The sequence below is a fragment of the Pangasianodon hypophthalmus genome, chromosome 20 (genome assembly GCF_027358585.1).
Source record: "Pangasianodon hypophthalmus isolate fPanHyp1 chromosome 20, fPanHyp1.pri, whole genome shotgun sequence".
Classification (NCBI taxonomy): Eukaryota; Metazoa; Chordata; class Actinopteri; order Siluriformes; family Pangasiidae; genus Pangasianodon; species Pangasianodon hypophthalmus.
The window spans coordinates 18,106,888-18,125,048 of NC_069729.1; the positions used below are offsets into that span (position 1 = coordinate 18,106,888).

Sequence of the window (18,161 nt, forward strand, 5' to 3'; positions counted from 1 at the left end):
AAAACATGAATTCAACACAACACAGTACTTAGCTGAAATGCTTCGTCTTTAAGCTTTCATGCTGGAGAAGTGTCGGGGCTTTGAAGTAATCCAAATGTATGAGTTCATTTTAGGGCATTATGTAAATTTAATTTTCTCTGAAATGATTTTATATAACTCCTCTGGCCATTCTGGTTAAATAAACCATTTCTGATGGAGTGATGCAGAGGATGCATTTCATTTTCAGCTCAATCACGTAAATTTTGAAAGGTTTAGCAGATTTAAAGTGGAGTTTAGTCTAAAGTCTAATATTATGGCCATCTTTTCAGCACACAGGAATTATAAATGATGGTTTCATTTACTAATTTCATTTATTCTGTTGTGTGTTGATGGATGGAGACGTCATACTCACCACCCTGATAAAACATGTACAGCTCATATAACAGTGTGCCAAGTTTCCCATTAGTGACTGTGTTCCTGTTTATTGATTCTCTCACTGCATGAGTGTTTTATTCTCCAAGCAGGCCAAAAACAGCTTCATAAGCAGCCGATCTGAAGCTCTGTGTGGACACGTACATGTGTTTGAGAGTGTGTACATCTCTAGGTATATACATTGTCTTTAATGTGTGTTAATGATGTTTTAAATCGCTTGTTTCACAACTTCTTTCATTAATATGTTGGACTATTTTCACGGTTTTCTACATTACCCACAATCCTGTTCGACTACCTGCTGATAGTGCTATCTCTACTTAAAGAGCATGATGCAGCAGCGCTTTAGTCCTGAGAAATCTATCCAGCTTTCTCACCTCCTCATTTGTACCCTCTGCTCAAACAGATCAGCTTCCAAATGGCTAATACTGCTATCAACACCATCGCAGATCGAGATCGTAGAACTAGAAAAGCTGTAACTCAGCACAAGTTCATCTGGGGCCTTGAGTCCAAAATTTTGCACCGTCTTCACTACTTCTATGCTGCATTTCTCATTAATATGATATCAAATGGCACTGGAAAATGATGAGTGAGAAGAAAAACCCATGTTTTTATGAGCTAACCCTTCTCACTTGTGTTTAAGATTTTTTTTTTTTTTTTTGAGAACATGCTATTTTAGGATCTATTTAGGATCTTTTAGGATCTTACTCTAAAGAGAATTAAGGATACAATAATTTTTGCCATCCTATTGGAAAGGGTGCCAATAATTATGGAGCTGATTTGAACATCTTTAAAGTTTTGCACGTATCTACTCAGATGTGACCAGGATTGCTATCAAAACCAAAATGACCAAAATGTGACAGAGGAAGTGAACTGTTTAATATACCTTTCTGAGTATGAGGTGTGGGAAAAGCAACTCAGCAGGAGGGTGAAGTTCTGATTTACCATTCTCTCTCTCTCTCCCTCTCTCCCTCTCTCTGTCTCTCTGGTGATAAATATAAAAAGTGAAATGTGAGCACATTCCGGCGGCCTGCAGTAAAGCTGTGGCTGGAACAGCTGAAGACATTGAAAGGAAGAATGAATTTGTGGGATCAGGAATTTGATCCACTTCTCATTCTCTTTCCAGCTCCTTCCAAACACATTCGCTCACTCATCAATCTCAAAATCAATCCCTTCTTAATCTCATTATCAACACTGGACTATGTCTAGCAAAAATGGTCATGTGCTGTCGGGTTACAGAGCGTGATTGTGCAACGAGACGGAGCCGCTGCTTTGTGGCCTACTTCTGGGGGCAGTGAGAGAGCAGCAGCTGCCCAGGCAGTGAGACAGGAAGAGGGGGGATGGAGTGAGGAAGGACAGAGGAAGGCAGTCATCCAGTTAGTGAGTGCTCACGTCCCTCACGCTCTTTCTCTCTCAGTCCCGAGGGGAACATAGAAGAGAAGGAGTCTGTGAGGAAGACGACAGCTGCAGCCCTCGGGTTCTTGCGCTTGGGAAGAACTGCTCAGTTTCCTATCCAACCCTGCACCTGGCTGCCCTGAATGGACAGATTGTGGTTTTGAAATCTTTGTGTTTATAAGAAATAAAACACCGTTACAGGGTGTAGGGATGCTAATGATTGGTGACAATGGTTATGTCAACTAATTCACTAAAAACAGTTATTTATTTATTTATTTAACAGGGAAGAAGGGTGGATACCAACTCCAGCATTATTAGCACCCTTCCAAAAAACCCTTAACTTAAATTAAAAATATATAAGCAGTTAAGTAGAGCCCAATGTTCACAGTTTCCGAATAGCAGTATAGTTGATGGCTAGTGCATGGTTCGAGCCTGAGCTCAAGTTACTGTCTGTGTGGAGTTTTGCATGTCATCTTTCTGTCCACATGGGTGTCCTCCAGGTTCTCTAGTTTCCTCCCATCTCTCGAAAAAATGCAAGTAGGTGGTTTGTGCCCAGTGTTCCTAGGATTGGCTCCGGATCCACCGAACCACTGACCAGGATAAAGTGATTATTGAAAGTGAATGAATGAGTGAGTTTTGTTGATTCTCGGAGTCATCTCATGTAATACTTACTGTGGCAACTGGGGTGTGAGCACCACATGTGAAGCAGGAGAGGAGTCATGGAGAATGATCAGGTAATGAGTGAGTATCTACACCTGTGTGCAGTTAATGTGAGAGAGAGAGAGAGAGAGGATGCAGACAACTCTACTAACATTGACCATGAACAGACAATGGAAGCACTATGTTAATTTAAATAAAATAATCTTCATTGGCAGATTAGAAGCCTGCCTCCCATGTCCTCATTCCCCCTCCTTACACTACATATTATGTGCCACAATAATAACATCCTGTTTGGCCCTTTCTGAAACCCAAACCCAAAAAATTAAGTTCTTGACTTCCACCAAGCCTCACTGGAGCTACAGTTGGAATCATGTTTTGTGGTCCAATGAGTCCAAAATCAAAGTTTCTGACTGAACTGCACAAAGTGTTGGTACAAAATTAACCCTAAATCAACAAAAGTAAACACAGGACTCCAAATCAGTTTTGCAATGAACATTTCAGTCTCTGGATTCGAACCTGTTATCTAGATTGAAAAGTGTGTCCACATGCACAAACATAAGAATATAAATGAGCTTAAAATATTCTGCATGCAGGAGGGTCCAAAATCTCCAATCTTGTTAGACATTATGGGAATAGGCTCAATGTGTTGTTCTCTACAGGAAAGGCTACATTAAATATTAATGGTGGGGGTGCCAATAATTTTGAAAACTGTTTTTGCAAAGGGAACCACTCAACTTGATGAAAACCTTATGTTTTATTTAAAGAATGCAGCATTCCCATATGTCTTAGCCCAGATTATCAGTCATTGCATGTGTTTTTGAGTTTCAGACATGTAGTGAGGCCATCACTGACACTTAATTAGGATTTTTCTATATAAAGAAATATAAATTTTTATTGAAATTGTGACAACAGACAGGTCTCACAGTATATTTACACATCACACTGATTTCAGTAACTTGTTAAAAAATCCTTGCTTTGGCAAGACAACAAAATACAGGCTTAACAAACTAGACATCATTTATACATTTCCATTCTCATTTCCACTTTAAAAATCAGAGTTAGGTACAAAAGTACTTTGCAAGTATGGTAGAAAAGTGTTGACAGCTCATTTCCACCCTCAGAGCACAGAATGGCTTTTTGTGTATCAGCATTTTCTCCGCGTTAATTTACGTTTATGTCATGAATTGTGAATGCTGCATGATGCTGAAATATATTTCATATCTGGAAAAAACCCACAGCTTTTCCACTCAGTGTAAGTACTTGTATGCATTTTTTTCCCTGACAAGCCACCAACTGAGGACTGTAGCCTCATATTCCCCCGTTAAAGATTACGTAAGATTCAAAAGGGATTATATGTCTTTTAAAATGGTCCATAATCTGACTGCAGGCACAGATAATAGCGAGCTGGTCAGTTGGAGCTTCCTTTATCACAGTACAGACACAGTACATATGGCCTATGTAGAATTTTTTCTTACAGAAAAAAGTGTCATTTTTTGCTTATAGCAAAATCACTGGATTGACCTAAATGTGAAAAAAATGAACTGTGAAAATGTATCCCAGCACTTATTCACCATCAGGTATGTTTGTACGCCAAGGCCCTGATTAATTTAAACAAAACAAAATAGACAAAACCATGCATTAACATGGCAACATAAAAAAAAATGTTCAAGCAAATTTACTAATGGAGTCTATGTCCAATGAGCAAGCACTGCATTGACTTTGTATATGCTTTGTATATGACTTTGAATTTAAATATGCATCATATTACACATCATGTACTATTACATTTTTTGCTGTAGCTTTTTGATATTATGTCATCTCAAGTTTCAGTTTATTCTTCTGGAAGTCCCACCCATCATGTATACTATTTTCCTTTGTATGCCAGCTGCAAGATGTCCACTAACTGCACATGCAGTTTATGCATTTGCACAAGCAAATGAATTATTTATTTTGGATTGTAATTAAAAAAAAAAAAACAGGGAGTATAGGTACATGTGTGATATTAAATTCTAGGTATATAAAAACAGTTTGACGCTTTCTTTCTGTTTCAATAAGATTCTAAATGCAGGTCTACGTGAAGGTGTTGTGAAGAGGATCTGTGCCATACATAATGAAACCTCTAAAGACAGATCCAAAAGTAAACATGCTGAACAGTTTTACAGTAGTTTATAGTTGAGAGAAACCTCTATTTGCCCTGAATGAAGACCGTGGCAATTCAGTGCAGACCGTGGTAATTCAGTACAGACACCATGGTAGACCTGTGCACAAGACATTAAAACAAGAAAGAGTGAAGAATAAAAAAATATAAGCATATCAGCAGAAGTGTCTTGGGTATTTGTATTCTCACTCATAGTCGAGTGCAGTTAAGTGCATCGTCAGAAGATGATCTCATTTCACACCCTAAAGGATTTAATAGATTGTCATTGACAAAGTCCAAACCAAATCCATTTTAACCTCACTCAGTCCTGCGCAAATGTTGGATTCCCACCCCAGCTCTCCAGAAATTCCTTGTTAAACCCAAACAGCTGTATTGTAATCAAGCAAAGGCTGGACCTTTTCCACTGCATCTGTAGGTCTCCTATCTAGGTAAAGTCCTAACAACTGGCTGCTCTCCTCAGCTGGCTGAGGACACAATCGACCCTTTGCTTGCTGTCCACCCCCTGCCCAAAATGGCAAGTAGAATCTACCCTTGGCCTTAGTGGTTTTCTTGGGTCTCTTGAAAAGCTCTGCTTCAGAGTCATGACCTGGTGGCATCCAGCCAGGTTTTTCTTTCAACAATTTGTCCCGGTCAGGTCGCACACTACGTAGAAACTTCTTAAAGATGTTGCTGGTCAGTGAGAACCTCTTGCAGAGCTCTTGGGATCGGCTGAGGTAGAGTGGATGAGCTGGGGAGTCTGGTCTGTTTATTCCCTTTCCCCCTTCAACACAGTCTTTGTCCACTTCAGGCAGGTCAAGCCAGTTACCTACCAGGTCAGCAAGCACATTGTCTCCAAGTACCAGAGGTTGACGATTGCGGCTGCGACTCATGAGAGAGGAGGTCCAATCACTGGAGTCGTCCAAGCTGTCCTCGATATAGTCACTGTCTAAGGATGGTCCCTCTCGAGACAAGCTATGGAGAATCCCAGACAGATCCACTGGTGTAAGTTGGGATGAGTGTGGGTGCATGCTTTGGTGGTCTGTTGGTGTTTGACACAATTTTGGGCCACAATAGTCCACTTGGGGAGCAGTGTATCCTGAGATCTTCCTGGGCAAAGGCATACCCTCACTCTCTAGGCTGGATGTAGAGGGTGAAGTCCCGACACTACTGTGATGTAGTTGATGGAATTGAACTTGATCTTCTTGGCCAGAGATCTCAGATAACTGATGTTGCTGGTTTTGAGGCTCAAAGTTACAGTTAATGGATTTAGCTGGCTGTGGAGCCACACAATTCTTTCTTCCCGAGATCTCCAGCTGCTCAAGAGCGGTTTGGACTTGGAGAAGTTTGAGTTCTTGGAGAGCTCCCATCATGGAGTTCATCTGAGCGTGAAGACCATCACCAGCCTCTTTCATAGAAAGCTGCAGAGGGCAGGGGCAAAGGAATGAATAATAAAAAGAATTAGTTCACATGACATACACTGATATAAGACCTTTACATCTTGGAAAAATGGTTTCTCAAGGGCTTTTTAGATGTTAAGGTTTCTAAGCTCTCTTAAGGGGATATATTTGGAAATCCTCTCTGATAGTAAAACAGTTTGTTGCAGGGTGCTACACAAAACCTTCAAGGGTTCTCCCCCTACCCACAGGGACAAACCAAAGAACTGTTTAAATTTCTATATTTGACATTTTTTTCTAAGGGAGTAGCAACATAAAGCATTCTTTGGTTTGTTCATCTGGAGAATCCCATAAAGATTCTATGTAAAGACCTAAACAGAGGGTTTCAAGAATTAAGCAGAAATCACTCAGAAAGCTACAACTGTCACAAGAAACCTTGAGGAGTGCTTTATTTAAGACTATACAGTGATAAGTAATCACTTTACATTTTTGGAACCTTATCAAGATCTATTAAGGAAATATTTGTTTCTGGGTAAAAAGATATAAAGAAAGACCAGTGATTAAAGTATACCATTTGTCAGCCACACATCTATACCCATCTTGTAAAATGAAATGTTTAGTTGCTTGTCATATAGTGCAGAAATAGCCATATTTCAGGTTGCTCCAGCAAGTATTTTGACACTGACCACATCCCAGCACTCAACAACCACTTAAAGCTAGTTCAAATACCATCCTTCTTGCTGATGATGTCATTCCTAATCAACAAATTTCCGCTGTGTATTTCCTTTCAGCTTATCTAATTGTGCACCATTATCCCTCAATTATCTTCATTTTACATGTAATCCAAACACAAAAAGGGACTATCATCTTACCTTGCATCATCTTTCACACAGGGGAGTTCCTCCCTTCTGTCAGTCTCTAGTCCTCTCACCTTTCAGAGGCCAAGTTTGCTAGCCCTATATGTAGCTTTCTGCCAATTGGAGACCTGGTTCTGCTCTGGCGCCCAATAGGACACGTCTAGACTTTAATCCCAAACAGGGGGGCTGGTTCACTCAAGCATAATCAATTGACAGAAACTGGTGAGAGTGTTCAGTGTGGGGGTGGTAGAGGGATGCCATATGTCATGACTGTGTTTTACCCACTCTGGAAATATTGACTCCATTATGGACAATACCAGTGTTAGAACTGATATTGTGACAGGAGGTAATAAAGAGCATCAAAGGGCAGATAATTCTTAAAAACACCTTATCATTTACAAAATCCACTGGATCCATCTAGGACCCTACAGACCTATTCAAAGTTTTCTGAACCTGTTATAATAAAGATTACTATATTAATAATAGACCACACAAGTGGTAGAATGGTCTTTCTCTCAGGAAACAATAAAAGAAATAATGTCTGGCACTATAACACACACGTTATCTAATGATAATTGGGAAACTCCATGTTTTTCTTCAGTCCTGAAACTCTGTTGTTATAAACCTTGGAAATTTTATTTGTTGGTATAGAATAAATGTGTGTGCTATTTGTGTGTTAGTTCGATGGAAAATGTAGCTACACTTAATTAAAACCATCAGCTTGTTCTTCATCTCTGTACACCACACATATGGCTGACTTCATTAGGAATAATTAAACGTCTTTAGGCACTGGGTTCACTGAACATAATGACTGTTTGATTACATAATCCTGTGGGCATCACCACATAAACTGTTACGCTCTACCATTACAGATGCTTACGGCTTTCAAAAAGATTGCTCTTGAATAATTGAGTGTCATGTTTGCATATTGCAAGGTGGCAACCATGTGTGTTTCTAGACATGACTCTAGTTTGAACAACTGCTCGTGCAGGTTTTTTTTACTCAAATATGAATGTCAGAAAGCATCACTGAAGCCATTTCATTGGAAGACTGAAAAGTAGGGCTGGGCAGTATAACAACCAAATATGGAAATTGTGATAAATTACTGCAAAATATGCTTTTACGAGATAAAAGGCTTTATCTATTATCCATTGTTCCTAACAGTATTAACAAATGAATGTATATAATGTATTTTCATATGAAATGTTTCATTTCCTGCCTTTTTAATGTTTTTTTATGTTAAGTAATTAGTTTTGATGTTAAAATAAATTTGAAAACATAGTACCATGTACAGTATCATAACCAGAATTGTTATATGATTTTTTTTTAATCATATTTCCCTCCCCTATTGAACAGGGTCTTTTGAATAAGCATACCTTGTTACCACTGACTTCACCGAGGCACAATATGCCCCAACTAACTCACGTTTTTCTAATTAAATCCTGCATCTCCTTTAACTATCCCAGAGCCTTGGCATTTTCCTGCATCAGCTAGGGTGTTTATTCTGCTGCTGTGCTTATATCCCCTGGTAATGTGCAGAGGAACAATGCTCTGTCTGCTAATAGCCTCCTCCCTTGATTGAAAAGGGCACTTCGACGAGCTCTGTTAATGAACATGTAAATGTCAGGCGCACGGGAGGAAATACGCTTCAAACAAATTAAAGGCATTAGTGGAAAGCTTACATCCCTATATGCTGGGGCATGCTGATGCATCTTGATTTTTAGTTTCTACAGCATAGTTTATTCAATTTCTGCAGTACAACCACTTGCTGCTTTTAAAGTCTAATATGTAAGGAATAAGAACAACAGGGTGATGCGAGAATGCTTAGTAATTATGAGCTGTTATAATTATTGTCCTATAAAACTAAGTCTCAAAATAAGTTAATCTTACAAAACAGTAATTTGCCAATTATTACATTTTTTATTTATTACTATTACTAGTATTAATTTGTACCAGTTTTTAGTTACATTTAATGCTGTGGAATGTACAAGAAACAAGCTAGTTCCTGTTATAAATCCTTGTAGACTGAACTACTGTCAGAGCTGCTGTTATAGAAAATTAATCAACCTTCTGATCAATCAGAATCAAGAATTCATTAGCGTTGTGATATAATGTAATTTAATGTATTTCCATTAGGGCTGTCAGGACATGTTAGGATGAACGTTGCTTTTATTTATTTATTTATTTATTTACATTTTTGAAGGCAAGAATCCTTAAGACATTCTACTTATATATACACCTATGTCTATCAAAACATGTTTCCAAAACTTTTTCTGAATACGGTAAATGCATTATCGTCAGTACACAGAATGCAAATATTCAGAAAATAAAGTCGTAATAACACAAGCTGGACACTTTATCACAAATGTGTCTGTAAGCGGTCAACAATTTAGCTTTATACATGGTAATACATCACTCCTAAGAGCTGTGAGGCACTGTGGATGTCGACTGTCAAATGAGTGAATCAGTGCATCCTGTGTCTGTTTCATAAAGAATGTTTGCTCGTGGTTTAAAAAAGGAGTAATACATTTGTGTATACATAAGGCACAAGGCATGCATTTAAACACGAATGCATATGTGAGACAGGAATCAAGAGCGTCTTTCAATAGACCCATGAAACAGCACATCTGAACGTGGCAGTCACACAGACTAATGAGGGCATTTACAGGAGACTGCGTGGGCACACAAGGCTATTTCATGCCATGAGAGTTAATAGGGCTTTTCAGGGTGCTGGAAATTGAGCCGATGAGGTTATCAAACCCCAAGTGCACTTATTTTACATCCTGCTCAGTGAATATTAATTGCAAAGGTCATAAGTGGAAATGGGATCCAGACAGCATCTTAGTGAAACAAGGCCAAGCTAAAACCTGAGACTTGGTGGAATCTATCACTTTTTTAAAGCATCAGGTTAAAAATACTTGTGTGTGCACTGATTAAATGCTCTGCAAAACCAGCAAGACCTTCCACCAAAAGAAAAATCCATTTGCATGCGTTTCCATGTGATAAGCTGGAGACATTTCCTTTTGACCTATTTAGGGTGAAACGAAGCACTGAGGCGCATTTCATCAAAGCTTTTTGTGCCAAATTTAAAAATAATCATCGCTGGTTTGCATATCAGAGCCAGACACTTTATATATATTATACACTCACACTGATAAAAGCTGGTGTGTATGAGATTTACTCAGCGTGATAACTGAAGCATCTTCCTAGTCACAGGGAAGGAAGGAAGGAACAGGGATTAGCAAAAGCACTCAACTGAGTACTTTACGTTTTTATTTTTTATCTTAATCTGTCCTCCCACAACGTTCATCATTATTGGCTCACCAGTGGGATGCAAATCTTTCAGACTTAACATAACATAATATGGCAATTTCAGAGCTCCAGCTGCGTGTTTTTCCCCCTCAACAGGGTGAGTAATCTGCTTTAATCCATGTAGGCTAAATTGACTTGGGTGTGTATGTTCACAGTCCCCTGCGCATGTCCAGAGCTGGTCGTTAGAGGCTATCAGCAGCATCTCCAGCACAATAAACACGTAAGCGCAGCCGCAGCTGTCGCCAGAATCCGAGCCAATTTTAGCCAGCGGGAAGGAAGGGCTTTGTGAAGAACAGGAGCGATGGAGGAACAGACGGAACGAACAGAGACCTGGCTCAAATCAGGTCCATTCTTACGTCTGAAGATAAATTTAATTACAGCATTTGTTTTATTACAGCATTTGTTTTTCGAGCTAAAGGCACTCCACCTACTTTCAAGTAAAAATGTTGGACCTAAACTGTTGGGGACATTGTTAGATCATGGAAATAAAGTAATAATGAATCTGGAGAAGAACATTGGCTCTCCAGAGAGAGTGACAGTACACAATATTATATTTATATTTGATTGTTTAGTGTTGCCGCCTCACACAGCTCCAGGTTTATCGGTTTCGATCCTGAGCTCAGGTTACTGTCTCTTCTAGCATGTTCTCCAGGGCTTCCTCTGCGCTCTCCCGTTTCCTCCCACCTCCCAAAAACATGGTGGCCTGGCGTCTATAAACTACGGCAAGGTGTGAATGTGTGGGTGCATCCCATCCAGTCCAATCCCAGCTCGCACATAGCATTCCCGCGATTGGCTCTGGAACCATTATGACCCTGACGAGAATAAAGCACGAGAATACTACAGATAAATGAATAATTGACTGAATGATTATTCCATGTTGGACTGATGTTGAGAACAGTAATGCTGGCTTGGACTATTCATTTATCTGAGCTTTTGCACATCTTGTTTCATGTATTCCAATCAAACTTTTCCAAAAAAAAAAAAAAAAAAACATGGTCTACATGGTGTTACAGTTGTAAAAATCACAAGCCACTCTTATTATATTATTATATAAGTTATTTGCTGATTTGAATGGAATGGATTTATTTCAAACCTCAATAACTCATTATAACAAATAGCCTCTAAATAATGTCAAATTGGACCTAATATGCTGAGTCAGTGGAACCTTCTAGGAATGGAAAGCACTCTGGCTCCAAAAAATAGACAAAGTTTTATTGCACACATTTAAATAACGGGCCTAATATTTGAATCGTTATGGATAGATTATGTGCAAAGAGGGGTTTGAGAAATTTATTTTACAGTAAAACTTTGAGAACCCCTGGTCTAATTGAACCATAATTGGGTTTATTATTGGTGGAAGCCAAACTGGTCCAAATCAAAATGATGTTTTAAAAGACAACTGGTAAAGTCCATCACTTCCCACAGAACAAAATGCATTTGTAAAAACACATGTACATCCTTGTTTATTAAAATGGGTCTAGAAAATGGTAACAACTCTATAAAGGAGGGTTTATTGTGCTAAAATTTTGGATCATATTGGCATGTTATTAACTGGTATTTTCTCTAATAAGAACAAGCACTTGCATGAGCTCGCTAAAAACCAAGAAGAAGGGTCCATCAAAACACGTTCCTGATCAAAGATCAAGGAACATCGACATATCAAACATATCTTTCAGTATGAAACCAACGCAGCCAAATATAAAAAGCAACAAAGCTACAAACAAATCAAACTTTAGAATTAGAACTAGGTTTTCTGCGGTGGTCAGTCAGAATAGCCAAAATAGCCCTGAGCTCTACGGGGGTTAAAGCCTGACCTTCCTGCCACACACAGACTGACCCCAATGACCTCTAATCATGTTCACACTTGTGCCTAACAGGCAGCATTCAATTAGCAAAGTCATTAAGGTTAAAGCTCTAAGAGCAGGTGATGAACTTAAAGTACTTACGTACTGAAGCACTTATGCGGCATTCATGAGTGAGTGAGAACCGGAACTTTCCAACAGCTGAGTAGTCATTTGAACGACCTCCAACTCATAATTCCTGACTCAAAAAGTCTCTAAAAAAGTTCTGACTTTTCTAGGAGGAATTCTGTGATATCATTTCAACATGGCAGTGCTCTATTTTTAAACAGATTTTCGAGTTTCTATTTGTGTATGCTTTAATAGCATGAAACACAACAGATTTGTTGGATAGCTGAAGGGTTCATTGATTTTGTGAAAGTTTTTGAGAAACTGCCCACTTTCATGTTTTTTTTTTCCAGTGCTATTCATTACAATCCATCACCCACCATGTATGAGGAGTTAGTTTACATTAATTGTTTTAGTTTACGCTTTCTCAGTAACATGACAAGCTACATTTATAGCTGCAATGACGCAAGCAATAACATGGACTAAGCTGTTTCACAGATGTTCCACGTTATGTACAAAATGTAACTAGAAATGGATAAAAAGTATGACATGACATTCTTTAGTTAATAAAAAATGTAAAGAGGAATAAAACACTTGCTGTTATTGGTAAATAATCAACTTTCGAGCTAGTAACACTAACTATCACGCCATGGCTGATTATTTTTTTCTTTTCCTATTAGGAAAGCATGGATCTTAGAATGAACACTTTCCTTCAAGTGGCACTACTTTGCCAAAATGGGAGACAGACAGACAGATATGACCATGTGGCATCTCTGGCAAAACCAGCCCCAGTGCCAGACTCTTCTCCTCAGGAAGCCCGGGAAGACGGCTGTGCTCCTTTCTAAATGCATCTGTGTCTCCAGGCTGCAGCCCTACATGCCCCCTTACCATGTTAGCAAACTTAGATATGGCAACTATGATCCACCCTGGCACACGCCTGTCACCCCTGATCTCAGGGCCAGCTGGTAGACATGGGAGTAATTTGGTGGCTTCTCTCCAGAAGCAGCCTGATGGTGTGCCATGCCCGGGAGTATGAGAGGAACATCTCTAACTCCATTAGGATAGGATTACAGGAAGAGTCAGGTCTAGTTTCACTAAATTCTGTTCTGAGAGGCTGAGGACTGTATGTGGAAGTAAAAAATGAACTGTGGATCGTTCAACACATTTTTATGATTGCACCCAGCCTTGAGCAGCGGAAAGTGAAGGGGCGGAGTTTGAATTTTTCTAAATGGTTGACACAATAAGCAAGAACTAAATGGAAGACTGTAGTGTATAATGTGAGAATTTATACCACAGCGCTGTTGAATTCTTGAATCTGATTGGTCAGAGGATGTTGATCTGTCTTCTATAACAGCAGCTCTGACAGTAGCTCAGGCAAATCACAAGCCTGTATTAATGCGTTCGTTCGAATATGTTATCGTTTCTATAGCAACGTCATTTACAAGGACTCATATGATGGACTTGCCACATGATCTAAGTACAATAATAAACTGATTTTTATAAATGGCTACAAAGTATGACATGTTGTTTGTTAATAAATTAAAACGTGTAATCAATTATAACACAACTCCTGTAGTATTAGAGAAACAAAACACTTTGGGATGTGCACTTATAGGAAAATAATCAACTTTGAGGTGGTAAGAGTAACTCTTAGAGATTTTTCTTTCTTGACACTGTAATTAACTCCAAAACCTGCAGGTTAGACATGCTGCAATGATGAAGCAAAAATGTTCCCATAGTTCTCAAATGATCCACAGTTAATGTCCTCCAGATCAGTTAAAACGTGGTTTCACAAACTGGTGGAAATCCAGAGTGCAACAGCGAGGGCTGACGTCACCGGTGACGTCACACATGACGCTGTGTTTATAAAAACATGCTAAGATGCTGGCATTAAATCACCAACCAAACTGCAGCAAACAGAGAAGCAGAATTCACTACATCTGATCTGAAAGCACAGCACGTGCGCAAAATAAACAAATAAATAAATAAAATAAAAAAATAGCTTATGCAGTTGAATCTTAACGGATGCACTCAAACTGGCAGGAATAATTATAAACAACTTACAATTGCATCAGATTGCACGACATACAGATGTGGATAAGCGTGCACAACGACGTGCACAGCTGCACAGCGCGTGCGAATGGCATCCTCAAAGCAACACTTCCGCTTTAGGCTTTAAACTAGCCTGTATTTCTATAAATAGTTATGCTTTATGGGATTTATTGTTGTACCAGTAACCAAATAAATCCCATAACACTGGCTAGACAATGATGCAATTTATTCTATAGCCTTTAATACTAGAATAAAAAAAATAGTGAATGCATATCATATCCTATGCATACATACCAGTTCTTGTTTCAGTCTCTTCAAACATGAATCCATGCTTATGAGCTCCGAGACGCTAAAAACTGTTCCATACCATCAGAAATAACTCAGCACCAACAGCTGATTAATGACTTCTCCTGTTCTGAGGAAGCTTTTCATCTGAAATCAATTGTCGGGAATAAAAAAGCGCACGTGAAGCACGAGTCATGTTGAGGAACGCGCGCGCCTGCAGCTGTGCTCTCTCTCTCCCTCTCTCTTTCTCTCTCTCTCTCTCTCTCTCTCTCTCTGTATCTCTCTCTAATCCTCTGAAGGAAAATATCCCTGTCTAAAAAGTTGTCCCATAAAAGCTTATAAGGTTCAGGACTGAGTAGCAGTTGCTGTCCTGTCTTTTTCTCGTCAACTCTGCAGTCTGCATGGCAGCTGTCCTGCTTTTTCCCCCCTTCCTCACGCGCTGTAAAGGCAAAGAAAAGTGCACACTCCTCCCCTTCCCTTAATAGTGCGCCTAATTCTACAGGCTCAGAGAAGTTCACTCAGATATTACTTGCATCTTACAAACAGGGCTGTAGTATAAGCTACAAAGTGCATAAGTGTGATGGAGTGAAAGTAAACATGCAACCAAAAGTTTGCATCCCTAATGGGTTAAGAGTGAGAAAGAAAAAAATAGGTGAAAAAAAAAAAAAAAAAAAGAATTCCTGGATTTTCTGCAAAATGCTCTTTGATTAAAGATGAAAAATAACTATAGACGTAATGCACGATCTTCAAATGTGTTCCTTTTCAGTCATCTGAGTTTCCTCGATCATTCTATCTTGATCATTCATTCATGTTCAGTAAACATACATTCCTGGTCAGGATTGCAGTGGATAGCAGAGCCTTTATCCCGGGAATACTGGGTGTGAGGTGGGAATACACCCCGGATGGGATACCAGTCCATCACAGGGCACCATGCACACACACATTCACACACTCATTCACACCTAGGAGCAATTTAGAGTAGTCCGTTCACCTACTGCATGTTTTCGGAAGTGGGAGGAAACCAGAGAACCCGGACTAAACACACACATGGGAAGAACATGTGAAACTCCAAACAGACAGTAACCTGTGCTCAGGATTGAACCGGGCCTCCTTAAGCTGTGAAGGGCCAGAGCTACCCACTGTACCACCATTCCACCCTCTATGCTACATACATAGTATACAAGGTCCTTTTTTTTCTCTATTTCCTTCAGAATTTCATCTTTCTAGATTAAATAAAGGTACTTACTGTACTTTTCCTTGTCGCTGGGGTATCATTTGGACCTTTAGTGTGTATCTTTTACCTGTAAATGTGCTTTAAAGGTGCATCAGTGGTCCTTATGGTCTAATTAAATTATTTCTAAAGGTGAAATAAACAGATTTGTGAGCACATCTACAGTACGCCAGCCATCCCTCTCAACTATCAAGTATCTTTAAAAGCCACTATTCAAAGATTCACAGTTATACCAGTGTTTTCTTCCTTTAAACCCCGAGCCAGTATACTGTGGTGCTGTATTTGTACTGATTTTACAGCATGTAGTTTGACATTTACGTTCGAACCTGGGGTTTATGCTACTACTTTGCACACACATGTAGGGATGATTTGGATTTAAAGTTTCAGGGCAAAATACTTTTGAAGATCTTCATGAGACAATCCATGCTGTATGTCTGCTTCGGTAGCAAAACTAACGGAGTGGAAAAATCCACTGTTCCTTTAACTGACCCGATTCCATCGAAACGAGCGCTGTAATCATCGGATTTTCCAGCTGTGCCACATGTTCACGTGTCCCAGCAGTCTGAGGAGCTCCAAAAGCAAAGAGCAGAGATGGGATACATGAATAAATCATCTAAAAGGCTTTTTCAGCATTTGTAGATGGAGGAAGTGAGGCAGCTTTTTGGAACAGCAGGATCTTATTTCAGCTGCATAGCTAGTCTTATACATGCTCTTACATGTTATGTAAGGAATGTTTTTGACTCCTAATCAAAGAAGCAGTGAGGAGGAAAGAAATGAGGACTTGGCCATAGTAGCACAATCCTTCTGGATCACATGTGAACTAAGAGATCTTGTGTACATGTGACATGACCTCCATCCTGTCCTACAGCTGCATATGACCACTTCCTCAAGCTGTCCTTGTGGAGCAAAGGAAGGAAGGAAGTTGTTCTTTTCTACTGATGCAAGACTGAAACCTACATAAACATTAATAAAGGCTCATTTCGGCAGACGTCAATTGTCGTAATCTGCTTTCGAAAATTTCAATGTGAAGTTTGAATGTTTTTAAGTTAGATGTTGGCCGTTAAGTTGGAAATTGTTTATTAGCCCCTGACTACAAGGCTTGAACACTTTACTTAATGTCACTGTTTATAAAGCTACATGACACCTACATAACCCCTTCATGACTCCTGCCATAAACCTTATAAACATTTATAAAGGCTCATTTCAACAGATGTCAGCTGTCATAACCTCTGCTTTTGTCAATTTCAGTGTCAGCTTGAGTCAAGTGACATAAGGTTGTGTTATAACACTTTCCAGGCTGACAAATGTAAAACATTCTTCATATTTCTGCTTACAGCATTTCTTTCTGAAGGATTAATCCTGTCCTGCTCATTTCAATAGATGTCAACTGTCATACGTTTCAGGATCAACTTGAGTCAAGTGACATAAGGTTGTCTTATAACACTTTCTGGGCTGACATGACCTGATGCTTTGAGCTGAAATTCTTTAATAAAAGCCTAATTTAAAAGCTACATAGTAAGGTTACTTCACAATGGAAATTCACAATGGAGCTCTTACAAAATATTATGGTATTTCTATGAACACCATATACATAATGACCTATGAACACATTCCTAACATGGCATAATGCATTCATAAGGCATTATATTATGTACGTATGTATTAAAATGCATATTTATAAATTGCTAACAGAAGGCATTACAAGTCATGTTTATAACATATTATAATGCCCCAATCTGCTTAGTGCATTATGTTCAGTCACAGGTGTGTTTTAAAGTGTTTTAAAGAAGTTGTGTTATAACGTGTTTTATGAGCACTACATTTAATGAATAATATTCATTCATAATGCATGATAAAGATAGCTATAAAATGTAATGCATTTTTAGTAATAATTATAACAGTGTACAATGCCTTATGAATGTATTACAACATGACATGAATGATAAATATCACCTTCATAGAAAGTATTAGCAATATTATTAATGCTTATGTACACTCTACAGTACTGTATAATGCAATGTTACACAAAATTTATGTCATCTATACAAATTACAAGAATGTTATCACAGTTAAATAGATGTATTTCAGTTGATCAGTACTGCTGAATACACGTCCTAACCTCAACTCAAGCTAGCCAAACCTAACTCTTCTTCTTCTTCTCTATAGATCATAAGAGAGAGAGCAAGATGAAGAGTACACACACACACACACACACACACACACTTATCTAAAGGGAAGTAATAGCTAACTGGTGCATGGCAAAGGGATTGTGATAAAGAGTGTATTGAGGAAATAGCTGTCTAAAGACTTTTTACTCAAACAGATAAAGCACGTGTAGTAGGATTGGAAAAGTTTCAAGGTCAGTATAGTGCAATATAATAATAATAATAATAATAATAATAATAATTCATTTTATAATTAGTGCAGCTTTAAATGTAAATGACAATAAAGACAAATATATTATAACAAGAAAAAACATAATATTTAAGGGAAGGAAAATCACATCAGTTTTAAATGCCAATG

The 18,161-nt window shown here is 38.7% G+C and overlaps 1 protein-coding gene across 2 annotated transcripts; it reads right to left on the bottom strand.

Moving 5' to 3' along the window:
• Positions 1 to 393: 393 nt before the first annotated feature.
• On the bottom strand, positions 394 to 14,861 carry LOC113537805 (PAK4-inhibitor INKA2-like). Of its 2 annotated transcripts, none has more exons than XM_026932452.3 (2): positions 14,417 to 14,861; positions 394 to 6,018 (listed from the first exon to the last, which is right to left on the bottom strand). In XM_026932452.3, the coding sequence occupies exons 1-2, from the start codon at positions 14,450 to 14,452 to the stop codon at positions 4,975 to 4,977; spliced, it is 1,080 nt and encodes a 359-aa protein (XP_026788253.1). In that variant the 5' UTR covers positions 14,453 to 14,861; the 3' UTR covers positions 394 to 4,974. The 2 variants fall into 2 exon arrangements, with proteins under 2 accessions (XP_026788253.1, XP_026788254.1); XM_026932453.3 differs by lacking the exon at positions 14,417 to 14,861 and adding an exon at positions 6,867 to 9,448.
• Between the last annotated feature and the right edge of the window lie 3,300 nt (positions 14,862 to 18,161).

Excerpts from the sequence above, each read along its gene's own strand:
- LOC113537805 (XM_026932452.3), bottom strand. The coding sequence starts at position 14,452 with ATGGATTCATGTTTGAAGAGACTGAAACAAGAACTG. Across the intron at positions 6,019-14,416 it reads AGAGACTGAAACAAGAACTG|CTTTCTATGAAAGAGGCTGG; the intron begins GTATGTATGCAT and ends TGCCCTCTGCAG.